The sequence below is a fragment of the Anser anser genome (genome assembly GCF_964211835.1).
Source record: "Anser anser genome assembly, chromosome: 8".
NCBI lineage: Eukaryota > Metazoa > Chordata > Aves > Anseriformes > Anatidae > Anser > Anser anser.
In genome coordinates this window covers 2,006,666-2,034,204 of record NC_139728.1, presented here as the reverse complement: position 1 = coordinate 2,034,204, position 27,539 = coordinate 2,006,666, and the positions used below count along the sequence as shown (strand labels likewise).

Sequence of the window (27,539 nt, the reverse complement as noted above, 5' to 3'; positions counted from 1 at the left end):
ATCGTGGGGACCAGTAAAACTCTGCCTGAGAGGAAGAGCTGATGCGGACGGTGGAGGGAGGATTGATGCTGGGCTCAGTGAGACAGGGCTGCTTGAAAAAAGCAACTTGGCTTTTGCTAAAGACTTTCTTAGATTAAAAATCCAGCTAGCAGGCTTCTGTGCTCACAAAGGGTAGAGGAAGGATGTCAACACAGATCAGTTGGGTTGAAGAAGGAGGTTTTATCTGAAGGAAACGAGTGTTGGTCAGGCATCTAAGCAGAGTTGTGCTGGTGCAGTAACTACTGTTTGCTCTCTTCCCGTGCTCCTGAATTGTTACTTCTTCCACTTCCTTAGTTTATTGCATTGGTTTTCTTTCTTTCTTTCCCTCTGCTTGTTTGCCCTTGTAGGAGGTTAAATTTTTAAAGGTTATAACAGTACCCATGGAAGGTGTTCAGAAGTGTTTCATATCATAGCATTTCCCCAAGTTACCTAACACGTTACATTTCCATTTCCCTGTGTAGGTTGGCAGCCAGCCAGTTCCGCTGGGAGTAATGTATCCCTTCCTTACACTACAGTATTGTTTTCCAATGATAACGTAAAATTATCCTAAAAGTTAAATAGACATTAAATAGAAATTATAAGAATAAGGGAATTGTCCAGAGAAATCCCAACTAGCCTAAAAATAAATAGTTGAATGTGTCAGCTGCCTACATCATCCGTCAATTAATGAGCAACATTTATATGAATGTTCTAAATAGTTGCTTACCATCAGTAGGCAGCAGCCAAAGCAGATGCATTGCAGACAACATATTGAGACTTTAACCATAACTCCTATAAATGTAGCAAGGAGTTGTCTGGCTCAACCTCTGTATAACATTTGAAAATGTAAGCTGCAGTTGTGGAGATTTAACCCTAAATGAATTACTTTACTCTTTTGAGCTTCTGACTGTCATATTAATAGTTATCGGGGGCTTACTTAAAGGATTATCTGAATCTACAAACATCCAAAGGGGAAACATATTAAATAATATATGAAGTGTCAAGTGCAGTGAAATGGTGCTTTTAAACAATTTTTAGTCAGACACAAATAAATGGGATGCGCCTTCTTACTTGTGCAACATATGTGTTCAAAAAAATCAACTCAATTCTTTATATAAAATCATAGATCTCTTTGTCTACAGTGTTTAGTAAAATATTGCTTTCTGTCTCAGACATTGCTAGGTTTGATCTGAGCATCAGCTAAAATTTTCAAGCCACCTTTGCAATGTTATCCAAATATTTTTGCATTTTTTTTCACCCAAATTTATAATTCTTTACAAGCATTAATACCACTTAAAACCCAGTTCATGTCCTCTTATAATTAATATAACCTCTGCATTTCAGAATTAAGTGTTAGTTCTTGATTTTTCTATTGTGAAGGATGTACAAATTATATCAGAGAATGCTCTGACATTACTAACAAAGTGTTCTGGTTTTCTGTAGGAAATGCTATTAGGCCTATCGCCCTCCGTGCAGTGTCTGCTATAGCCCGTGCTCTTCCAGGATTTCCCATTTTAGCAACTGGAGGCATCGACTCTGCTGAAAGTGGGCTCCAGTTCCTGTACAGTGGAGCTTCTGTTTTACAGGTACCTTTTCTTTATTTAAAACATGAAAATTAAAATAACTGTAATTAACAGCATAATATATGTTCCTTTCAAGCATTAGCATAGTGGGTTTTTTATACCACTGAAAGCAATTTTCATGTTTTTAGACATGTTTCTCGCTAAAATACATTCATTTTAGATGGAGTAGGAGGAGGAGTTGCCAAAAGAAGACTTTGAGTGTCACAATACCAATCTGGGGAAAGGCTATCCATAAGTATATTACTGCTTTTTTCTATAATCTATGGGATTTAAACTTTAAACATCTTGGTAGCCTGTTGGTATGAACACCAGAATATTGTCTGGAAATCCGCCCCTTACCATGCTCTAATAGGCATGTCAGGGCATCATTGCAGCATACACGTTAGACGGGTCGATAAGGAGTGCGTGGTAGTTAAGTTATATAGTTCCATTATATGTTGTTATATTCTGGTAGATACCTGTCCCCTCAATGCAGAGTTCCCATCAAAGACGACAGCAGCTGAGGATCCTGTGGATATCGGCTTCGTGTCACTCTATGGGATGGCTGGAGTGGTTTCATTCCCACAGTTCACTTTGACATTAAAAATTAGTTTCAGTGTGACCATCTTTTCTGCACAGCTATGGTAACTATTGATATTAGTCACTTGTTTGCTGTTTCAAAAAAAAAAATAATCATAGGACAACTTAACTTTTTTTTTTTTTATGTACATAAAAGTTATCATTTTGAGGAGCTGAATTGGAAGGCTACTGCTTTTTTATAGACTTGCTATGTTGTTTGCCTTTATTAATAACAATTCATATTTTTCTAGTTTTTATGGGATTGCTTCAAACTTCCTTTCTCGTGAACAGACAAAAGATCTACCTTTCTGATACAGTGTTCTGAGAGCTTCTTCAATATAAGTACTAAGTAATGGCACAAATTACAAAGCAGTATTTTTCTACAAAAAGTAGGAATGGCAAGGGAATGGTTTTAGTGCTATGCATGCATTTCATTTGTTATTGCTAATAGAGCTGCAGTTTTGATGACTTTGTCAGTTATGATGTTACATGATCGCAACTACACAAAGTGGAATGATTTTCTGTTCTACCTCTACTACATATGTTTCTAGATGGCTAAAAATGAAGTTTTAAAATGATATTTATGCATGTTTCCTTTATATAGACTGTCTAGCTGTTTACTTTTTATTATTTCTTTTCTTTTCTGTTAGTTTGCCCCAATGGCAATGGGAAATTTTGAAATATCTAATGCAGACATCCCAGTCAGGGCTCGAGAGAGAGAATTTTTGGCTTTACATGCTTTTAAATCATTATTTTCTCTTAAGTAATGATTAACTTCTCTGGAACTGGCTTCCAGAAATGACTTGGATCTATACTGGTCTTCTGCCCTTTCCAAGAGATTTTTCCCAGAGATGGTAAAAAAAAAAAAAACAACAACTTTTCTTGTCCTCAGGCTTCACCAGTTTAACTTTAATCAGTTCTAGAACTGCTTGTAAACTCCTCTGGATCAAACCCATCCTCAGTTTGAGTGGTCTATTTTTGTTTCACTGAAGCAGGGAAGACATTTAAGCTAATCTGAGATAAACGGATTCTAAAAGTGCTGTGTTATGTGAGGGTCCGAACTAGTTCAATTACATTTATTTAAAAATAAGCCTTTAGAAAACCTCATGCAAGATTGTGAGTATAGGCTGTAAATACTTCCCTCATCTAAGGAAAGGCAAGTGGAAGGGAGAGGAAGACAGGTAATCCATATAGATATTCTTACAAGGGATACACTTGACCAGGACTAGACTGAAACATCTGTTTGCTGTTCAAGCAAGATACGTTGTGATGGACAGAAAAAGGCAACCTCATCTTCACAGATTACCTATGGAACATAATTATGATTATGAGAATCAGTACAAGCCTTGTTGTCAATCTGTATGACAACAAGGTCATAGGAATAGCTGGCTAATATACTTTTCCCTAAATCCTAGTTTCTCTCTCACCTGTCCTGGGTACCAAATGCCTTAGTTGTTCTTTCTTCAGTAGTGAAAACTTCTGTTGCTTTCTCAGTACCGAAACACAGAGCAAGTACAGAATCTGGAGGTAATACCAAATTAAGTGACCTACTGAATGATTCATTGTATTAAGATTTACTATTTTGCTGGTCTCTGAGTTAAGTAGGAGCTGGGACTGTACTGGGAGAATTACATATGCATCCCATAGTTTTATCTGAAATATTTGCTTTGAATACTGTTGGAAGTGGTTGTGAATAGATTAACCCAGTGCTGTGCATTTTAGGGTCTAACTTTATGTTTCCAAAACCACGTAGACACCTTATGAGAGACTAATCCAGAGGCAGAAAGCAAACAGCCAGGGCTTTGGCAGTGCAGGAGTGCATTCTGCACTTGGCTATGCCAAATGAGAGTGGTCTTCTCTGCCAGGAGAGGATGATGTTCATGAACAAGGAAAATATGAAGGCTTTGTGTGAGTTGATTTAATTGCCATGTGGCATATCTCTCCAAGAAGAGGTTTATGAATAATAAATGTACCTCCATTAAAAGCAAGATCAGGTTTTCCTCTGCAGCTATTTTACCTGCAATCAGTTCTCCCTTATTTTTTCCAATTGCTTTTATTTTTAAAATGTGGGGATTTATTTTCCGTTTACAAAATCATCATACACAGGAATGCAAGTCAGGAGTCAGTTGGTAAACCATATTTTTATTTTTGCTACAACCACTGCAAGTGGTATTAAGCAGGTATGTTAGCGAATGGTTCTGGGAAATAATTTCATTACTCACTGTGTGTTCTATTCCCTCCACTAGAACACATTTTAGTGTTGTTACTGACAAAATGTTCATATGTAAGAAAGTTTTGCATCAGATGTTGAAAACACACTGGTTCATTGTAGTTAGTTGTAGCTGGGATTAAAATTTTATACAGCAAATAGCCTCATTCTTCCATGTTATGGACTTCAGAAACAGTTGGGAAAACAACAACGACAAAACTTTTTAATTTTTCATTAAAAATGCTGAAACTTTTCAGTTGTTCTTCGGCTGATTCCCCGGGACCGTAGTTTTTTGTAACACACACAAATCCACCAATCCTTTTTCAGTGCAAGCATGAAATTCAGAAAAAAAGAAAAAAAAAAAAAAAGCTATATCTATCCTGCACTTCTTTATCCAGTCCTGCACTTGTCTCACATAGCCAATGCTCTAGAGATGTCTAGCTGCAACTTCTTGATGTACAGTTCATTACTGTACGCTTGCAGTGAGGCTGAAGTATGTTTTCTTTTCTTTAAAGTGAGCTTTTTTTAAAGCCACAATTTATCAAAATAAGATGTATATTGGATTTTTTGCATCTTTTGCATCATGTGTGTGATTTAGCATGTCACACTGATGGTTTGTTAGATTTCTGCAAGGCTTTGAGGTAGACATACATTTTTCAAAGTCATCTCACTGTAGGAAATTAAAAATGGAGACAATTATAGAAAATTCCAGTGGAAAGAGAAAATGCATTATGGAAAAAGCAATAAAAGCGTAAAAAATATTAAAGTAAAAATCGCTTCACAGTAGCCTGTATGATTCAATTGTAGATCAATATTGTGTAGTTAATGCATTAGCAGTAGAGCATTAATTTGCAATTACCGCAGGTGATCTGATCCTCTGTGTTCTGTCCATTGACATAAATGACCTTTCGTTGAAAGAGATTCTGTAGTCATTATTTCTATCAGATGTAACAAAAAAAAAAAAGGTAGAACAAAGGGGTACTTTCTGAAGTATACATTTTTCATGGTAAAATCTTTTAACGTTATATGGAACACTTTTGTTAATCTTGAGTTTTAGTCATTAACTTGAAAAGAATATGGGCTTCTTTTCAAACAAATTTCTTTTCTTACAAAGTATGGAGGACACTCGTGTCCCCGCGTGCTCCAGCATGGCTGTCTGTAAGGCTCTCTACATAGCAAAGATTTTAAATCCACCCACATAGTTCTGCTTTTGTGGGCCCATCTGCCAGGGGGCAGCCTGTAGCTCTACCCCAAGCCCTGTTTCTGGCTCCCCCTTGTGCTCAGCTGGATCAGGACCAGGCAAAGGCGCTGCTGCAGTGCAGCCAGGGCCGGTGCACGGGCAGTGCTGCTGCTCCCATCGGGCCCACAGGCTGTGAGGTGATGCCACAGCAGCTGTCCTAGGCCTCTGTGTCTCTGCGCAGTGGTCAGGTCCTCACCGGTCCAAGATCTCGCCTTGGTCCGGGAAGTGGGAAATCACATTCACTGGCCCTACCCCTGCCACTTTACAGGCTCAAGGCACACTCGCACCACAGCTCTGCCTTTTCCCTTCACCCACCTACATCTCTCACTAGCACCAGCTGGGATTTAGCACCTTGTAGTCCTTTCCCTATGGGCACTGCTCTTGTCCTCACGCTGTCATCTCCAACTCATACACACCTACTGCACTCACACCATGACCCTCCTCAGATGGGGTTTAACCCAGTGAGCAGCTGTGAGGGAAAGATGAGGAAATAGAGCAGGAATACCCCGGCCCCTGAGGCAAGCTGCCATAACACTGAATCTGCCTGTGCCCTCCTCTCCAACCCCCTGCCAGCTCTGCATAGGACCCCAGGGATCTGATGAAGAACAAAATCCGTTCTGGAAGCATGACAGCTCACGATGGGAAAGCAATAAGGACATTTTTGGCTTCTGCGAGATAAAATCTCCCCCCAACACAGAACGCAGTTGTTTTATGAGAGTACTTGCGTTTTTTGTAACATTTTCAAGGAGAATTCTTGTTGGTACCTCTTTGGAGCCAGAGTCTCAGGGGCTTCAGGACAGTTAGATTATTATTTTTTCTTCGGCAGGCATTTTACTGAAGCATTTAGCCAGGGGATTTTTATAACAGCAGGATGGCCCTTTGTGTGTGAATAAACAAGGTTTTTCATCACAAAATAGTGGGACTTGAACTATGAGAGCATTGTTATTGTATTTGTGCAAATGTGAAACCCTGTGAGGAACCCTTCTACGCAGTATAAAATGCCCTGTGTCAGAAAATAAAAGCAAGGCTCTGGAAATATAATCACTGAAATGATAGGAAAAAAAATACCATTTCATAAACATTGTCATATCTTAATGTTTAGATGCTACCATTTCCTCAACCCCAATCTCAAAAATAAATAAATAAATAAAAATAAAAACTAATTTATTTTTAGTTTTCATCAAGGTTACTGATGCAGTTTTTCTCAGTTTTTTAATGGCTACAGAACCGTGAAATAGAGACCTGGTTCTCTGTGCACTTAATTAGTGTTCTCTTAAGCCCATCTCAGTGTCTGTTCAAGTCAGTGAAGATGCTGATATTGAGATAAGTGAGGACTAGATGAGGCCAAAAAATTCTCATCCAGGAATTACTGCTTATGCCATTTAACGGTATGGAGAGTGAGAAACTAAGAGACTGAAATCACAGGAGTGCTGGAGCAGGGCAGTGCTGGAGCAGGCCCAGTGCATTAGAATTCCAGGTTAAGTTTACGCCGATGACACTTGGAAACAATTTATTTAATCCTGTGGTGAATAACAGTGCCTTTGAGTGCAGAGGAAGGGCTCAGTAATCCCTTGCATCTAATCTCAGCTCTGTGCCAGGAGAATCAAGTCAGGTAGCTGGCTGCAAGCCGTAACCAAAGGGTGCAGTCCGTGTGGCTGAGCAAGGCTGGGCCTCTCCTGCTCTGACCCACAAGGAGCCCCCCTGCCTCGGCCCCTGCCAGCCCGAACACCCGCGTGATGGGGGAGCAGAGGCTGGTGACTTTGCTTCTTGTCGGTGGAGAGGTTCCTGTCAGAGAGTGCTCTGCCAGCCATCGCGACTGAGAACAGGTAGGCTTTGGTACCAGCTAACAGCATGAAATTTCTGACACAGTCTGTGGCTCAGGGTAGAAGATCAAAACCTCCCTGTACAAAGCTGTCCATGTTACAGAGAAGTCAAGATGTTGGAGCTAATTCTTCTCTCACCAATGAAATGGGCGAATGAAGAATAGATTGCTGGATGTAGTGGCAGGCCACCAACATTGTACGAGCAAGACCAGATTCACAGAATGGCTCTTTAAGGCTGCCAAAAATTTTAAGGAAACAAAATAACAGTTAAGGCAAAACCACTTTTCAGATGTAAATCCTCTGATTCAGATAGAAACAGTCTCAGATAGAAATAGTTTTAAAAAACACTACAGCCTGCATTCCCAAAGAAACTCAATATGTGTTTGCATGTCCTTTTGAGTATCCTCAGTCACATTTGAGATTTGTGGTCATTTTCTTTTAAATTTGGAAGAAGTTAGAAAGTATTTTGCTGTAACAGGTTTTGAGAAAATGAAGAAGTCAGGCAGAGAAGAGTGTGCACCTGCATTCCTTCACTGTAAGAGAGAGAGCACTATGAGCTCACCTCTATTAGACCTCTGAGAATCCACATGGGACAGTGCTGCTAGGACTGTGTCAGCCACAGGAAAGGCTTTAATTGGCAGTCACACCTTATTAGACGTCAGAGAACCCAACCAGGAGACACAGACCTGCTGGAAGCCAGGTATCATTAGCTCTGCTGCTCACAGAGCCACATGCTTAAAAAAGTCTTCAATGGATGCAGCACTGAATGGAGTGGCTCTTCTCTGCAGAGCTGAAATTTACAGTACATGGAGAAACAAAAGAGGGAACAAAGTGCTGTTTGAACATGTCGAAATAAAATCAAAAGAAAAATGAGCATGAAAGAGAGAGGAGTTGGACAGATATATATGTGATCCCTTCTAATAAACATTTCATTATTTTCTGCTTTTTTCTTAGCTCGCTGCTAATTAGAGAAACTCAACCTGTTCTCAACTGTCTGTCTTCCTTTGCTAATAAAAAAAAAAAAAAAACATTAGAGGACTGCCACACTTGCTGTGCTACACATACTTGGGATGGAAATTGCTAATTGCTGGTGAGAATTTTCTGTGAGATTTCCTTTCACTGAAAATCTGAATTGGTTGGACAAAAAATTCTAGAAAGTTTTTTGGTCATGGCTAGATAAAAATATCAGGTTTATAGCAGGTTTTCATTATTTATTTTTACATTTATTATTAGCCACTTTTAATGAAGAGTTGCAATATTCAAATCATCGCGTTGTAAAGTTATGAACTGAACTCTAAGCTAACACTACCTTTTATTTTGTGCAGCTTTGCAGTAGTTTTACTTTTTTTTGGAGCTGCTTAAGGGATTTATCTATTAACTTTCCTTTCTTTCTGCTCATTTCACCAGCTAGTAAATGAGGTTTGCATAGATAGGATTGTTATTTCATAAATTTGTAAGAATGAATTCAAGCTCATTCCATAACAATTGCTATTTGTCATTCTTATAATGGATTCTCATGCAAAGTAGGTTTAACTATCACTGAATGGTAATAATTATTTAATAACAATTATTAAATTGTCTCAGTTGAGCATCAGCTCAAATGCTGGTCTATGGCAGTCACTCCCAACCTCTGCAGAGGATTTGCTCCCTAGTCTTATACCTGGGCATCCCCGAGCCTCCCATCCCCACTTCTACCAGGTGTCTGCCCTGCAGCGCTGGGTCTGGGGGTTTGGTGACTTTAGCAATTGAGGACATACGAAGAGTAATTGCTTTGGTAACACTGTCTCTCCTTCCTCACCCCAAGGATCCAGAGTACTGCCTCTCTTTCCAATCCAGCACTGTTGTTGCTATTTTTAATGTGGATACACACTACTAGTGTGGCTTCATGCTACTGCTATCTTGTCTGAACAAGCACAGAGCTGTTGTCCCTGTAGATAAAACCACATGATATGAATTGACAACAAGTGAGTTCTGTTTAGAAGTTTACAAAATAAAAGCAATATGGAGATGACTCTTCAAAAGAGGCTCAGTTAAGATGTAAGAAATTGTGGGCAGGTTGTTTTATTCAGCTCAGGTTGCTTTCAGCCACAAAGCTAGCTTTGTTGTAGAGGAGTTACCCTTGTGTGCCGGTGTGGAAGTGACTGGAAATTGAAACTGAAAATGTACCCAATTCCCTGTTGGACATTGGAAATGTAAATAGAAGGAAAGACAAGCACAGTGGAAAACGATGATTTTCTTTTCTTAGTACTGCCATCTCCAATAATTACTTAAGGAATTTCCTGAATTTTGTTTGAAATTATACTTATTTTAACTGCAGAGGACCCGGTTTTCTTAAAAGAGGAAAACGCAAAATTTTCAGGATTGCAAAGCTCTGCTGTCAGAGATGTTTTTCTCGGAAACATTATCAGCCATACAAAGAAAGTACGCATGCAAGAAGTTTTCCATTTTGTATCAGAGCAGCTCTGTTGATCTGTCAGTCTGAGGCTGTAGCTAGCAGCGAAAGGAAGAAAGGGTGAGGAGGCGGTGGAGCAGCCAGCTCTGGCAAGGCACAGTCCCGGAACCACCCTGGTGTACGTGAACTGCTGTGCAGCTCAGCTTGGGCTCGGTGCAATCGCAGTTTGACAAGACCAGGTGACCATTCCGCAGGTTTCCCTAGGAGTAGAGAAATCTTTTTTCTGCCCAGGCAGGAGGAAGCAATCTGGGAATGGGAGCCCTGATGCCTTTTGAAGTATTTTTCCTGCTACAACATAAGCCCCCTGACACAGCTTGATCTGTCTACAGAGAGGTCCTTTTATCCATGCAATTTGAATGAAAGAAACAAACAGAGAAACCATTTTTTCTGAAGCTGGCAGTACATTTAACAAAGGGTTTAATTTCCTTCAATATCTGAGTTATGTTGCTGCTTTTCTTACTGATATTTATTGTTTGGACAGAGATAGGTAAAACAATCCCCAAGGAAATGTGGAAGTGGGTTTTTATCTCAGGCACGAAGGACTCAGAGGGTCAGAACTATTTTATTCACATGAATCTCACTCTTCAATGGACACAGCAGCTGCTGCACAAATTCGTACAGGCAAGCTGATAAAGGATGAAAGTAATTTTAACTGAAATAAAATGTGACAGTACTAGAGGGAAAGACTCACAAGGATGAGGGGTTAATCATTGCAGGACTGAACTGAGGTTCCAAAATGGAAAAATTGCTTTTCTGTTTGATTTTGAGAGGTCTGAGGCTTTCAAAATTCTGGTCACAGGATGACGTCCCTCAGTAGATGGTTCTCATTAGGGTTTGTTGAAAACTTCTTTGACGAAACTGTTTTTCATTGACAAATTTAATTTAATCAAAATAGATTTGGGTTCAAGTCCCTGCTGTGCCTGATTCAGAATGTCCTGGGTTGAAGAACTCTGAAGGTTTAACTTGAATCTGTTATGCATTAATGAACCTTTGCATTACCGATGTGTTTACCCTCCTGCAGTATAAGAGGCCACAGGAAAGCTGCATGGGGAGAAGTCAATGACCAGGAAATAGTTCTTCTGTCACAGGGAAGTTTAAGGATGAAAAAGGTTTTCAGTTTAAACTGCTAGTGAGACTTCTAAAAATGTGTGGAATTAACACGTTTAAGGAAAAAGTATTATTTGAGTGAATCAAAATTCTGTTTCAGTCATTTTGCAACATATTTTAGTTTTGACCTTTTCATTTCAATTAACTTGGATTGCAAAACAGGCATTTTCAAGTTAAATAGAACTGTTGCATTCCATGTTGTCAAACAGCACATATTGGCAATTCTGAAACTTTTTTATGCACATTTTTCCGAACACGGTTCTTTTCTGAAAAGCGTGTTTTCCTAGAGCCACTCTCACTTCTGACAAATATGCATTTCCAAAATGGAAAAACTAACCAACTCCAGTCAAGAGAGGATGGAGTTCCTGTTGTTTAGCCCTCAAAATATGAAATCTTAAACGTGCTACTAACTTCTAACTAAATGTGTTATGTATGTATATGACTTTTAGCATCAAACCACCAGGTCTGAGCAAGTTAACTGGTATCTGGTTTAGAAGTATCTATGGAGGAATTGGAGGATATAGGATATGGAAATGTCAAGTAAATCTATATCTACCTGGCATAGCTGCTGATGCTGTACCAGCAGCTGGAGAACCACTGGGAGAACTGAAAGATTTCATTTTCCGCAACAGAACTTGTAAGGGAGAGGTGAGACCTTTAGGTGTTAATAAATGAAATATGAAGTGATATTCAACATATATTTAAAGATACTTGGAGGGCCTGTGTATGTGATTGCACTGTTTACACAGGGGAGTTAATTCATCTGCTTTCAAAGATATCTTTCATTTTATAGATCTAGAGTACAGTGATACAATTTGCTGTAGATGGCTGATTATGAGGCTGTTTCCACACTCCTCAATGCTCAAGGCACGTGGAATCATATTTGTTTTCTTAGGAAAGATGATCATGATCAGCTCTTTTATCAGTGTGTGTGCCCACCTACTGCATAAAGGTCCACTTTGTAGTTCCAAGAACTGACAGAATGCTCTAGTGAGATAAGGAAATATAACCATTCCTCTACGGGTGGCTGACAGGAGGGGGAAAAAAATAAAAATTTAAAAAAAATAAAAAAAACAATTACTACAGGGAGCCTTCTGAAAATTCTTGATTTCTTCCGCATTTCCCTTCTCAAAGACTTGGGATACAAAATTGCATCATTCAGGTCCCTTGATAAGTACCGATTTCCCACTCCGAATTCCAATTTCCTCTGTAAATGTCAGCTCAGCTGTGCTCAACACTGCTTCAGCATTATATCGTCCTGTTGTAGAGAGGATCCAAGCTGTTCAGGAGACAGAGCACTTATCCCACAAGCTTGTCTTGCTTAGACTGCGTACCTTCATCTCCTTATAGTTCATTTTGAGCTTCATTACTTACTGACATTAACCTATACTTTTGATTAGAATAGCACCTTACCTTAAGCTTGACTGATGAACTCTCCTGAGGTACTCTCAAGAGTACTCTTTGAACTCTCTCTCCAAGTGCAAGGTGCTGCACCTGGGTTGGGGCAATCCCAGACATGAACACAGACTGGGAGAACTCACTGAGAGCAGCTCTGTAGACAGAGACTTGGGGGTTCTGGTGGACAAAAAGCTTGACATGAGCCAGCAGTGTGCGCTTGCAGCCCAGAAGGCCGGCTGAGTCAAGAGAGGAGTGGCCAGCAGGTGTAGAGAGGTGATTGTGCCCCTCTGCTCTTCACTTGTGAGGTCCGACATGGAGTGCTGCATCCAAGCCTGGGGCCCCCAGCACAAGAAGGGTGTGGGGCTGTTAGAGTGGGTCCAGAGGAGGACCACGAAGCTGTTCAGAGGTCTAGAGCACCTCTTGTATGAAGAAAGAGAGAGTTGAGGATCTTCAGCCTGGAGAAGAGAAGGCTCTGGGGAGAGCTCATTGTGGCCTTTCAGTACTTAAAAGGGACTTATAAAAAAAAAAAAAAAAAAGAAGAGCATCTTTTTACACATGTAGGAAGTTGATGGGACAAGGGGGCACCATTTTAAACTAACAGATGTGAGGAGGATATTCTTCACTTAGAGGGTGATGAGGTACCAGAACAGGTTGCCCAGAGAAGCTGTGGATGCTCCATCCCTGGAAGTGTTCAAGTCCAGGCTGAATGGGGCCCTGGGCAACCTGATCTAGAGGATAGCATCCCTGTCTATGACGGGGGGTTGGAACTAGGTGGTCTTTAAGGTCCCTTCCAACCCAAGCCCTTCAGTGAAATTCTATGAAAAATTTCTAGGTATAACAAAATAACTAAAATATTTCCTTACTGACACTCACATGACATCTGACCATACAGTGTTTATTTGTTTTTTATATACAGGTTTCTTAAGCCCACATGTGGATGGTTGCCTACTCTGCAAACCCTGGAACAGTTAGCATCTTTGAATCTTTCTGCTGTTTGTTACCCCTCGAATGTCACCAGTAAGCCCTCAGCTCATTAGGACTTTAAGTCTAGAACTCAGTTTTAAAAAAAAAAGTGTGTGTTTGTTTTTTTTCCCATAACTCAGACCATTCATAGGTGTAACATATGAGTCCATCAAACTGCTTTTTGAAAGCCGTATTGGACTTTGGAACAAATAGTAGTTCATTAGTTCATGTATATTAGCTCGATTTTGATGTTTTAAAAAGGCTATCAGCCATCATCCAAATCAGTTTTGCATCTTGATCCAGTATCTGAAGCCTTGTTAAGTAACATCCCATCTGCTAACCTGTATCTCTAGAGTCATTTAAGCAGCTAATGTGAATGAATCAAATCATTCCATCTGTACCGTATCAATATTTGGAAAGCTTTTCCTTAGTTACAAATTTATTCTTTGAAACAAAGAATCTTGCTTTTTTCCAGAGAGTGCAGCACATTGTCTGATAATCCACTTCCCCTAATATTTTTAATCCTACAACCCTCCAGCAAAAGTTATAATTGCTGATAGAAAGGGTAATTTAGGCTATGCATTTAATGTACTGGTAAGTCGGTGCTCAACGAGACATGAGGATTAGGAACCATTGGTATATAGGCAGTCTTTCCATGGGCATTGGTGTCCTGATGACTGCAACTACAGAAACATCTCTCAGAGAAGATTTTATATGTGTCCTTACTCTCAAGTTGCAGTTCTTTTCACTTTAGTATGAGTATTGTGTTGGGCAACCAACGCAGTGTATACTGCTTTTCATTTTGTAAAGCTGGGCACATCTAAATCATTGTAGTGGGGTTACAAAACAAGCATTTTAATTTCCATGGGCAAGGGCTATGCAGCAGATAGATTGCAGGGCCCTGAAAGATCTCCCTTTGGTTGAGTCAATTTTTGCTAGTTGCTACTGAGAATAATTTTTAAATTGCATGTATGCCTTTCCCCAGATTAAAATCATGCTTTTTCCCACAAAAAATAAAATTAATTTTCTTAAGGCCATTGATTTATGTGGGTATCCAGATAGGCACAAATAGGATCCTTCCTGAAGCACCTTGCATTCATTTATGATTTCAGCTTTTTTTCTACAAGAATCTTAGTCAATAGACACTAATCAAAAAAGCAGTAGCTTCAACTATACCTTGAAAAACAGCTTAGAGTCATTCATAAATGTTTCTCTAACAGAAATGTGGATTTATGTCTTCAATAGTTATCAGGAAGAATTTTAGTAGAAAAAGAAAGCTTCTATAAGATGATGATAAATAATGTTAAAGTAGAATATATAATATAAAATCAAAACAGCTCATAATTCTTTTGCTTACCATTTGGGCATATCAGTAAAAATATTTCAAAGGAAGTCTGACAAATTAATGGAAAAAAATTAATTCATCATAAAAACTCTTACAGGTATCTCAGAGGAATAATAGTTGTTTATCCCCTTGCTATGATAAGAATATTAGAAACTGTGAAGTCAAAGGCTGATTGCCTAATAGGATGGCATTTTGAGAGCTATTTTATTTAGAGATCCTATGCAGTTTAGAACCAAAGCTGAAATAAGTTTCTGTCTTCTGGGGAAGCAAGATGGCATTCTGCTAAATGCTAGAATTTTATCATTTGAAGGTGAAAAAAAAAGCAAAAAGAAAGCAGCCAGCAAGACCTAAGAATATAAAAGCATTTGAGATCTCAGAAGGAGTTTAAATCAATGCACTGCCACAGTTACAGCACAGATGAAAGAGCCTGCTGTCTCAATTGCCAGGAAACTACTTAGAAACTCTCACTTTGATATTTTTTTTTTTTGGTAGCCCGTTACATTACCACTAAATGCTATATATGGGGACATCACTGCTTTGATGTTGTACAGCTGCAACAAATGGAAACTAATATGGTAGAACAGTCAAGCTATGTGATTTGCGTTTGTATATACAAATATATACCCATCAATCTTACTTCTAGACTGTGTATCACTGCCACTCATTTGCCTCCTTACTGTTACTTCCATTTTCATAAAGACAATTATTTTGCACTCATATTCTGAAGAGAACAACATATATTTCGGAGGGTGTAAAAATGAAATTTTTATCCAAACGATTGTCTCTAACACCACTTACCTCAAATTCATTGCTGGCAAAGTTGTTTAATAGTGATTTGAAACAGACATCCCTCATTGGAAAAGGCAAGGACAGCATTGAACAGGAATTGCTTCAGTGGGTGATCTGGCTGGAAATGCCTCAGCCACTTTGTCCAGGGCTCTGCATGAATGGCATAGGTCTTGCATGCAGTCCCCCGGGATACTCCAGAGTTTGGGCAGGATGATAATGCAGTGTGGGGATATTTTCCCTGTTGATGCTAGAACCACAGGTTATGGGCAATACCCTAAAGTTATTACAGAGATCTCTCAGTGAACAGTGAAGGGGATTAGTCCCAGGAAAGACTTCAGAAATTGCCTTCTCTTTTTTTGTGTAATGATTCTGCTAACAGCAAAGGCATTTACAATGTTTTGTACCTGACGTAGTAGTACCTGTCACTGATAATGAACTTTTTCTTCATAGCATGTAAATTAAAAGTTTCAGAGTGATGTGAATGATTAAAAACAATCATGTATCTTGTAAAATTCTTTTTACAAAATAATAATCTCTTGGCAATTTACTCTAGTCTCTCAAGTAAGATTTGTAATGGCTCTAGATCCTTTGACAAAGCTACACTGAGTATTTATGTTTATTTAGTAATAGAGCAGACAGGTCATTTGTTATGCAAGACATCAGCAGGGACCTTTGGATGCTAACCCCATCATTCCATTTTGCAGGGCAGTTTTACTTAGAGCCTTAAGCCCGTGATTCATTTCACATCCACATTGCCCAATGAGATCATTTGGTATACGTTTGATTTACCAGCAGCATAGCAGGCGTTGTGTCTTTTAGTATCTCATATGTGTCTGTATAGATTAGAATCGTAACCTATAGTTGCAATTTATACTGAACGGTTTTATACTTCAGAATATTAAGAGTACAATATTACTGATCATGTAATGCATGTTGGCTCGCTTGTCTCTTTCAGGATGCAAGGGGCACTCACTGGTATAGAAAGAGAAACGTGGATCTGGTGGATAGAAAGGGAGGTCAGATGTTAAAAGTTAACTTGTGAAATTGTGGTGGTTTTACTGCCAAGGCAGTAGCATAGTCAGACAATGCACTAAAACCAAGCTTGTGCAAAATTATCTTTCTGTGTATGAGTGCAATAAGAATAGTATATGTTGCCTTTGCAAACAGGAAAAAGTAGTGCCTTTTTTCTCTGTCCCAAATTCTATTCCAAGCTAGAGACAAACATAGGCAAGGAGGACAGCTGACAACTTCATTGTGATCTTGACTTCTGTGCGTGTCCCATAAATTGCTCACAGGGCCTGCCTCTCACCATCCAGCGAAGAAAAAGCTACTTTCTACCTAAACATTTCAGGTGAAAGCCTGGATCAGTGCACCATTGAACGTTAATTTACTCATAAGAGTGAGTCACTTGGATTACGTAGAACCAAGGGATATTAAACAGATGGAATCTCTGCCATGCGAAGTCACAGCACCACTGCTTGCTAGGACCTGAGCTGATAAACCAAATGAGCAACAGATCCACACTTGCTGTTTCTTGTACTTGTCCATAACCAGTTTCTGCTGGCCACAGGCTGCTGGTCTGGAACAATATGAACATTTGAATGTGCTCAGTTGTAGTTATATATTTGCTTAGGCTTTTACTTCAGGGTCTAAAGGGAAACAAATTTCATTGTGTTTGGTCCTGAAAGGAGTGGTGCTGAGGAGAGATGGGTGGACAGAGCTGGTCTCCAGCCAGGTTTGTGCTGCTGGGCCAGTCAGTGCACAAGGCTCCGACAACAGCTGTTCCAGTGGTACCATGCTCCATTACCTCCTGTTGAGGTGGTTTTTAATAAGACATTAACTGAGAGGTGGCGCAATCAAAAGGCAGTTCCATTTTAAATATGGATATAGCTGGACTGCGTTTCCTGCTTTTCACACCTGTAAAATAAGATAGCAGCAGAAGGGAGAGTTTAGCGTTGAGCTTTGGAAGGGAGGGAAGCATGCCTGCTCCCAGTTCAAGCAGCAGGACTGAAGCAATATGTGGAGACAGGTCGGCTCACTGCTGTGTTTTTTCCGGGAGTGAGAGTTTGAGTCACCTGGTCTACTGCCCTGCCACTTCTCTGGTGCTGAGAAGAGGGCAAGTGTCATTTAAACCAGTGATTCAGAGGCAGCCTGGTATGGTGCTAAAAACCTCTCTCTGTGGTGTAGAAATTGTCCTGGCTGATGGGGCACTGGGACCTTTTATCTCGACTTTGTTCAACCCCTTTTAAAAGGCAACAAAGCTTTCTGCATTGATTCACAGAAGATACTATAAGCCTAAAAGCCAAATATCCCCATCTGATGTACAGCTTAAGAAATTTTGAAGTTCGGAATGCTTTGGAATTTGCCAAAAACATGACAGAACTATTTCTGTTGGTTTTGTATGCATTAATGTGTGAAAGTCTCTTGTTCCAGGAAAGGCCCGTAAAAATAAGAACCTGCTTTTATCACAGTGAAATCAGTGAAAGGCATGTCTTTGGGTAATTATTTGCACCATTGGGCACCAGAGTCATAAGGCTCCTACAGAGGAGAAGGGTCATCTGAAACCACTAGCAAATTCAGTTTCTAAGTCTTCTCATTTCAGATAACGTTTTTCTTTAGTGCAGTGATTTACATTCTTTTTTAAAAAAACTGCATTTTGCCTTCAGTTCTGGAACCTACGTGGCTTCCCATGGAAGGCAAACAGTGCAATGCACGTAGAGTTAGGATTGATCCCTGAGTTGTGTGATATCATCTTCTGCACATTTTTATATTATTGCAGTTCATAACACTGCACCATAAGATGGAAAACAGTAAAAACCATTTTATTTATAAGGTTATTACAGGTATCCTCCAGTGTATCTTGCGTATACATCCTGTCAAAATATTTCAGGATTTTGACAACAGTGCCTGAACTTGTTTCAAGTGACATGACATGGCTTTTAACTGTTGTTTGTGGGTTTTTTGTTGCGGTTTTTTTTTTTTTTTTTTTTTACAATTTTACTATTTTCAAGAATAGCTAATAAAAGTCTTACCTGTGCACTAAAATAATAGAGAATTCCGTGTTGAACAAAAACCCTTAAATAAGCACCAGTTGAGTTTTGCAGTTAAATAGCCTATACTGGAAATTATTGATATTCTCCATAATTACTCCTGGGTTAAAAAAAAAAAAAAAAAAAAAAAAAACTTGAAGTCTGTAGAATGAAAACCAGGCCTAATTAATGCCCACATTATTTCTGCAGAGAAACAGATTTTGTGTAATCTAAATGCACTACATAGAATATGTTCTTATGTTTAGGTTATAGTTTGTCCTTATTTTTTCCTTGTGTGGCTATACTGTATGGTATTTTACAGTGTGAAGTATGCCTTTCTTTAAAATTGCGAGTTGTATTATCATTTCTGAAATGTGAAAAACAGTTATATATTTCCTGTATTTTCAAATGTTGATGCCAATTGTGATCTGAGGTATATTTTCTTATTGAAAGAGTGTTTATGTGTTTGTGCATGTTCACACCTTCATGTTCTAAGGTAGGTAGCTATTTCATTGTTGTGCTTATTACATGTGTATGTAAACGTAGGTATTATCAGCAGAACTGGTTTTAGTTTTTAGCATAAAAGCTGAATCAGAAGCTGAAAACACTGACACATCTGGAATTTATGAGCATTTCCAGGGAATGACAGTTAATGGTAGTCAAGTGACCCTGTCGCTCTTCAGTGGTGGATTAGGGTTTAGCTCATGAAAATGTGTTCAAAGAAAAGTCAGGGATATTTTACTCACTTGTTGTCAGTTTAGTAGGGTATCTCTGTGGGTTTAAATCTGAGCTGATATCCACAAGGTAGTCTAGAAAAATCCATTTAAATAATCAGACTATTCTCTGCTATTGGTAGTTCTGTGCCTACAGATCAGGGATCATTTCTTTGCATGTTTATAAAGATATATTGCTCTCCGTGTTTTTAAAGCACCTAAAATAAAGTCGCCTGGCCTCCGAGTACCGTTGAGTGGCAAATATTAATTAGCAGAAGGGGAGCATTGTTCTGCTCCATGCCTGGCAATGGTTGCCCATACTAGTATCTGCTTAGTGTATCTGCTTATGGTTGCCCATACTAGGTCTGTTTAGTGGATACTGTGTGCTGAGACACCTTCACTGGAGCCAAATTCTTCTCAGGAGTATCCAGGGAAAGGATAAGCAGCAATAGACATAAATTGGAAAACAGGAAATTCCATTTAAATATAAGAAAAAGCTGTAAGGGTGATTGAACACTAGACCAAATTCCCCTGAGTGGTTGTGGAGACTCTATCTTTGGAGATATTCAAAACCCAACTGGATACAGTCCTGGGTATCCTTGTCTAGTTGACCCTTCTCTGAGCTGGGAGGTTGGACTTCACAATCTCTAAAGAAGCCTTGTAACCTCAGCAAGTCTGTAGTTCTCTGATTTGTTTGACTGGGGCATAAATGGCTATGTCTGTGCTTCCCAAACAGGGCAGGCTGGGAAATACCCAGTGTCTGCAGGCAAAGGCCTGCACGCTCAGCAGCAGAGTCCTGAAAGATGCACAGTGGGGCTGGGTGTGCAGGCTTGCTTCTGAAAAGCCTTCAGATCTGGTCTAAGGGCTGCCATTAGAAAACCTGGCATAACCAATGTTACTGAGTCCTTTTTTTCCTGAACTGCACTGGTGGCTATCATGACATAAGATCAAGCAGCCAATTAACATCCTGAATTCCTATAGTTCTTTGTCAGTGAAGTTTCAGTTAGGGTCATCTGATAATCAGTAAGTCCAAAAAGCTTGCTAACTTCTTGTGCTCCTCTGCCAGGATGTTGCTGATAACTGTATTTACGTTTCACAGGTGTGCAGTGCAATCCAGAATCAAGATTTCACTGTTATTGATGACTACTGCACTGGACTGCGAGCTCTTCTTTACCTGAAAAGCATTGAGGAACTCAAAGACTGGAATGGACAGAGTCCTGCAACCATGCGCCATCAGAAAGGAAAACCAATACCTAGAATTGCTGATCTGACAGGAAAGGTATGTTGTTTCATTGCCATTCCTCTATAACGTTATGTCTATGCAATTCTATCTTCGTTGTATGATAACTACCTTGGTTAACCACTGCTGCTGTCACAACTAGTCACCAAGTCTTTTTTTTTTTCCTGCAGGGTATTAGCAAATATCTGAGGGCAGCTTGAGCAGACAAACTTGAAATGACTTGATATGCAATAACCTTTTTATTGTAAATATGATGTCTCCACTTTGTTTATAACAGCATGTCTTTTTTTTAAAGTGTAGGATGTAAAATTGCAATTGCATTGGAACTGCTTGTTTTAATGCAACAACTCAATTCAGATTGATACTAGTACTGTGCCAGAAGTGCCAGGGTGTTCCGCCCATAGTGCAACATTCAGGAGATATGAAAGCCATCTAGCACTGGACTTGACCAGCTGAGACAGCTTGTGTCACAACCACGCTGCTGGTTGGAATGCTAGAGCAGATAGCAGTGGTTCTACTGCCATCGTACCTGAGTATCTCATGGTCTTTCACGTGTACCGATTCCCATACCCTATGCAAAGGAAAGTTCCAGGTGAGGAACAGCAACACTGAATAATAAATTCCACAAGGTCATTTAAACCTAGAAAGTGTGGTGGAATAGGAATGTAAACTACGGTCTCTCTGAAATCCTGACCTCTGGACTGTCTCTCCTCTCTGCTCTAGTAGTTCCCTACTACAAAAACGTCTTTGGAGATTTTTCCAGATGCAGTAGATTGCAGCTGCCCCAATACTGCACACCCCTACACTAGGACACCTGCTGATCCATGCTGAGAAGCAGGGAGGTGTAACCGGCTTCCTACTGATGCCCTGCTGCCTACTGCTCTCAGCAAAATACCTGCACAGCAGGGAGGCAGAGCTTTTGTTTCTGGTTACTAGAGGGGATCACTTTGAAGACTGATTTCAGTTATACTTCGTGCCTATTGATTATCCTTCTGAAAATCTGATACAACACTGTTGAAAATGTTGTAAAAAGTAAAGAATTACAAAAGAATAGGATTTGGAGTGTCAAACACCTCCAAATCTCTGCTTATCATTGCTGATGACTGGAGTTGGATTTAGAAGGAGATTAGAGATTCCTGTATTATTGTTCTCTGTGGAGCTCTGAAAATTATAACATTACCTTTACAGGAGAAAAGACAATCCCATTCCTAAAGCTCTAAATAATACACTGCTTAAAAATAAAACAAGATATAAGCAGTTTCATTTTCATCTACTTATGTTAAGCAGTTAAACCAGTCTCAAAGGGTTGTATTCAAACTTCCTGTCTTTAACACCTGTGGAAACGTACACAGCATTTTCAATTCACGTGACAGAGATTTTTTGCAATTCTTCTTTAAAGCTGCATTCAGTGTTCTTTGTATTATCTTTTTATTTTACTAAACAGACAACCATTGTCAAAGATGTTTCTCATGTCCTTTTGATTGAGAAAAAAAATTACAAGTCTTAGTCTTTTCCGCTTGTCACTACATCAATAATTAAATTTAAAAAGGTAGTGTGAAAAGATGCTTTAAGGGAACATTTAATAATTCAAAGGAATCTTAACTTGAAACAGGTCACATGAAAAAGAATGGAAAACAAAGCCCTATGTAATCATGTCTGGCTGGGTCTGTTAGACATTTAAAAGTAGCAAGACGTACAGAATATAAGTAATTGTGTATTTGATTGCCTTTAGCACAGAATTATATCATTGTATCAATGCTACTAAATAATAAAATATAAAGTTAACCAGGCTGCACCATTGATAAGGTAGTGATATGTTTTAGACCAAAGCTCAGGATGACTGTTCAGGAATGTACATTCAAGGGAAAAGGAAGAAAAATAATACAACATGGGTAAAGGGAAATACAATGATAAATGATCCTACTAGGAGCAATCAAATACAAAGGCTTGATAACATTAATATTTACAATACCATAATTAGCAAGACTGTGCCTCAGCAGTGTTATTAGTGTAACTAATTATGTTATCATAAACTATGTTAGCAATACTATAGGAATCAGTATTCTTACCTTTATAAATTATTATCAATATTGGATTTCCTGTACTTGTGCCTAGCAAATTCAGTTAAGTACCGCAGTTTCATCTAGATTTAAACTCAAGTATCTAGCATGCTTGGCAGCAAGTAATAACACACACTCTTGATTCTCTTTCTAAAATAAATTCACTGAAAAGGATGTCCTCACTCTTTATTTGGAAAAGAGGAGGTAGCCTACTGATGTGATGTGTATATTCTCATTGATAAAAGTAATTCATGTCCGTATCTTATACATAGACTAAAATGTGACAGCCAAAATCCTTCATTGCAATTTTTAAAACCTTCCAAGTTTTTTAAAAAAACTTCCTCATTACTGTAAGGTGAAATACAGTTTTTTCAGTAAGACCCCATGAGAAACTAAACAGCAAATACTGATGAAGTTTTGCATTTAAAAAAGTGAAGATGCTAATTTAAAAAAAATCTAATTTAGTTGCAGTAAATGTAAAAATAGAAGGGAATGATTCTCAATTTGGTAAGTGACAGAATTCCTGTTGATTTTCATGTGGAAACATGGGGATAATTCAGGCAATTGATAATTTAATGAGAAGGAACTGCAGGACAAGAATAATTTTCAAAAGTATCAAGAACTACTTGCCTTCTGATGGTATGCAATTCATTAAGCCTTTCCTAGTCCTCAATATATTACAGAATTAGGACTGGTCCTATTCCTAGTTAAATATGTTTGTAATGTTTGTTATGTTATCTATTTTGATTCACAATGCAGTATTGAAAGTTAATGTCCATATTTTTATATAGCAGTGCACTAGCCTTTTGATAATTCATTTCCCATCCTGGGATCAGTATCAAATAGATGCTGAGTGCACTGTTGCCACAAGAGTGACACAGTAGAGTTTTGTCATGAAATATTGTAGTATATGATGACCAGAGTCAACTAGAAGATAAATTCTTACTTCTAAACTGTTCACCTGACATCGGACTGAAGCTGTCTTGCCATGCAGACACCAGAGAAATGACAAACTGAACAGTTATCACTGTCAGTTGTTACATTTACCACAACAATTTCCTTCCTAAACACAAACAATACTAAAAATACTGTGCCAAATAGTGTGATGTGCTAAGCAGTCTATGAATAGGCATGCCTACTTTTGGCTGAAAAGGAGAATCATTTTGATCAGTTCCTGTTCATATAGCTACATTAATACAATCAATATTTTCATCCAGTAACTTCTAGTCCTTAACGAATGAGAAGAATCATAGTATTAGAAAATATCTTGGAAACTCAAGTGCTGTTTTTATGTTTTTCACTGTTTCATAATGTGTTTGTTGGTGTATAGACCCTAAATTTATCATCTTTGAGGCAGCTGGTACATATTTTCTAATAGTCTTCTCTATAATGCTAGCTTTTTCCCTGTTTGCTAATATAGTGGTTGCTGCTGCAGTCAGTACTTGCCATTGTCCCAGGATGTGACTTGTAATGCTATACTACCTGTAATATCAGTGAGATTCCCACTTAGAAATGCTAACCTCAGTCATGGCTTCTAGTCACTGGGTGATTCTGTTTTCCTTAGCTCCACCAATTTTATTCATTCTTTACTAGGGTTGTAGCCTTTCTCCATAACCACTCCGAAGACAGTCCTTACATAGATGCTGCATCAGACTCACAAAGGTGGACAGAGCCAGTCTTCAGGGCTTTCTTTCTCATTGCTTTTCTGATAGCTTATTTAGATTTATTTTTTTCTGTGGGAGGAACTGAATTTTGAAACTTTGACACAGATGACTGTTATTAATACCACCTCTGAATCACCTTTCTATTAAATGCACGAAATAAACCTTGTCAGCTTGTCTCAGCTATAATCTCAGTTTGCAAATCTAGGCACTGAGGTGAGAGAGTGGCAAGGTAATGATGACACCACACTGCTTTCTCACTGAACACCCTCAAGGAAGAACTTTTGTAAAAGGACACTTACCTCAGCATGAATGTAGACTGAGATCAAGTACATGATGCAACGAGGCGGACAGTTAAGATGTACGGCATGCTCTTACAACCCAAAATTATTAGGGTGGCTGCATAAGAGAGAGGGAGAGCGCAGTTAGTATCCTTATAATCCCAAATTAACTGAATTGTGTTTTAGAATCATGTTTCTGAGTTTCTTGGGAAGATATATCAACAGGAGTGATAAAGATAACTGTGTTCTCACCAGGCGTCCAGACAAGGTACAGTATTCCCCAGAGGTGCAATTTGATCTCCCCTGCATAGTCACTCTCTCACCTTGTTTGTTTATTACAGGAATCTTTTATTAGTTGCTCACAGATCTTACTCCAGGGAGCTGAAGTGATTATGTCCAAGAAATACACTGGTGTCAGCTGATGGTAACAGAAGTGGTATAGTGTGTTTCTGTATAAACTTCCACCTAATGTCAGCTATAAAAATCATACTTAACATAGTGGCCTCTATACATGCCAGGTAGTTAAACATTAGAAATATGGCAATTTATGGGTTTATAAGAAGAGGTAAATATGCATAGATACTTAATAGATCACTTCCAGCACCAGAAGTTTTGGAAAAAAAAATAGACATTTGTTTCATCATGTCTAGAGGCTAAAAAAATATATAATAATAATAATAATAAAGTAATAATTTAGGTGTCTGGATTTCAGAAATATCCAAAACCTGAAGCAAACTCTTTTTCATAGTGAATCCACATCAACTGTTAGGATGGTGCTGTAATGAAAATCTTGCAGCCGTATCTGATAAACACACATCAATAGACAGTTTCTCCAGCAAAGAGAACGATCCTGAACATGCGCTATCCTGTGTATGAACTTCATTGAAAATTCTCCGTACTGAAATTTAGCAAAGTGCTGATTTTGTTCTCGAATGCATGGACTTCCTGTTAAGACTAAAATGTGCACTCACTTTGAGTATTTATGGGTACTAGAAGCTGATTCTTCTGAGTAGTACCAACCTGCTACATTCTAACTTGATTGTAGTCAAATCTAAATGGCGTTTTATATGGCAGAGAAAAAAATATCTTGCAAAACCTTGAAGATTTCATATGAAATACTGAATTAGCTCTGCTATCAAATGAATAAAATGTGAACCATCAGCTGTGTAAGTACACTGATGCCATGCATGCACCACATTTTGGCTGCTTTCAGATTCTTCAAGGCCTATGACTACCTTCACTGAGCAGAGGTTTTCACCCCTCATGTTTGGAAGTGCTCCTTGTGGACTGCTGTTTGGGAAGGCAAGGCTTTCCAGTATGGTAAAGAACTGTCCTCATTTCCAGCACTGTGCATTTGCTAGAAATGCAGAAATGTCATCAAATGGTGGTTTAGAGATCACATTAAAAATGATCATTAGTGAAGAAATCTTTCTTCCCTTACTCCCATTGCCAATTCTGAAAAAGAGTAAGAGAGGGAAAAAAAAGATGGATTTTACGTGAATCTCCCAGTGTTTGCAAGCCAAAAGCAATCTCTGGCCCAAACAATATGTGAATAAAGAACCTCTCTAACGTTATTTTTTTTCTTAACGGGTCTATTATGGAAGTTTATGTTGTGATTATCTACAGTGTTGTTTCTTAGGAAGACCACAGTTTGTTATATAAAATGTATCTTCCCTAACAGTGAAGCCATTTGCAGTAGAAACGGATAAAAGAAAAGGAACTAGGATTATTAAGGTGGATGCAAGTAGTTTAATCTTTGTGGGTTTTATATGTACTGTATGCTAAATTTGCTTTAAGCACTGAGTTTAAAGTTTGATATTCACAGCCAGTAAATGTGGCTATTAAGAAACAATGTATTCACATTAACTCCTTGGCTGTGGTGGTTTTAGTGTGTTCACTGCTGGCAACCGACATCAAGCCAGGAAAATCCAACTCTTGATGCAAAAGGATTTTTAAAAAAACAGGCACTGCCAAAAATACATAATTCTTTTTTTGTACTCTGCAGTTTGTTTTACTTAGGAAGACGGCCTGGTCATACCCTGAAGCATGCATTCATTACAGTGATCTTTGACTGGCAGATGCAGAGTAATAAGATGCATATTTTAGTGCTTATTATAATACCCTGTCCAAAAACAACTTGACAAATTTGTGATTTCGACAGTATCTCATTTTGCTGGCTGCAGTGCTCTGTGATTGCCTGGTCCACGTGGCTTCCAGATTATGCATACCACCAATACTGCTCATTAAAATGGCCACAGTTCACCAGTTTCGGTAGCTTGGAACGAACTTGGAATGAATTATTATACAACAAAGAGGCTGCTGTCATGCAGAACAAAAGACAAGCAAAAGAGAGCTTTGGCTTAATGAGGCTAAGTGAGTGTCTCCCCTGCATCACCAGCTACTTGACGGCCTTTGAGCATGGATTTTTTTCTCCACAGGCCAAAACCTTTGGTCTATTATTTTGTGTTTATGCACCTTGAGGCTAATATACATTTTAATATGCTGCACATGGAGAAAAAAATCAGCCATTAGATTAGAACATGTGCACTCCCTGTTAAGTTAATGACAGCCGAACATAGAGATAAATTTAGGTTTTCATATTTAATTATAGCACAGTGCAGTACGTTTAGCAAGGATAAATTGCACTATTATTATGCTTCATTTTTTTTGACATCTTTTCATATTAACCATGCGCACTTACCCCCACTTCCTCCCCAGTGTCACACATAATGTCTCTGTGCATCATCCTTCTCTAACACCATTAATTTTTTATTCCGTACTGTTGTGTATGTATTGTTGTATTTGTTACTTAGGGTTAGCGTGCTAGCTGGTTAAAAACTTCAAAACAGCCCGCATGTTAGGTGATCTACGTAAGCAATAGGGACAGAAAAGGCACAGAAGGAATTGGCTGACATGGCCAGACATGGCTTCTCACATCTGCTGTCAGAGCAGGGCTTCCCTGCCCTTCCTCCTGGATGCTTTCAGTGCAGTGTGCCCTGTCTGTGGCTGCAGGGTGGGAGCCCCTTTCTCAACCAGCTAAATTAGAAAAGCCAGAGAAATAATGCATGAA

At 38.9% G+C, this 27,539-nt stretch overlaps 1 protein-coding gene across 7 annotated transcripts in view; it reads left to right on the top strand.

Moving 5' to 3' along the window:
* Positions 1-27,539, top strand: part of DPYD (dihydropyrimidine dehydrogenase) — a 355,784-nt gene that overhangs the window by 289,880 nt on the left and 38,365 nt on the right. For 6 of the 7 annotated variants that reach the window (XM_083846247.1, XM_083846246.1, XM_083846248.1 and 3 more), the window contains 2 exons: positions 1,462-1,604; positions 20,327-20,506. In XM_083846247.1, the coding sequence (XP_083702373.1) occupies positions 1,462-1,604; positions 20,327-20,506 (323 nt within the window). Of the gene's footprint in view, positions 1-1,461; positions 1,605-2,055; positions 12,069-20,326; positions 20,507-27,539 lie in introns of those variants that run through there. The other variant, XM_083846249.1, reaches the window with a different exon arrangement.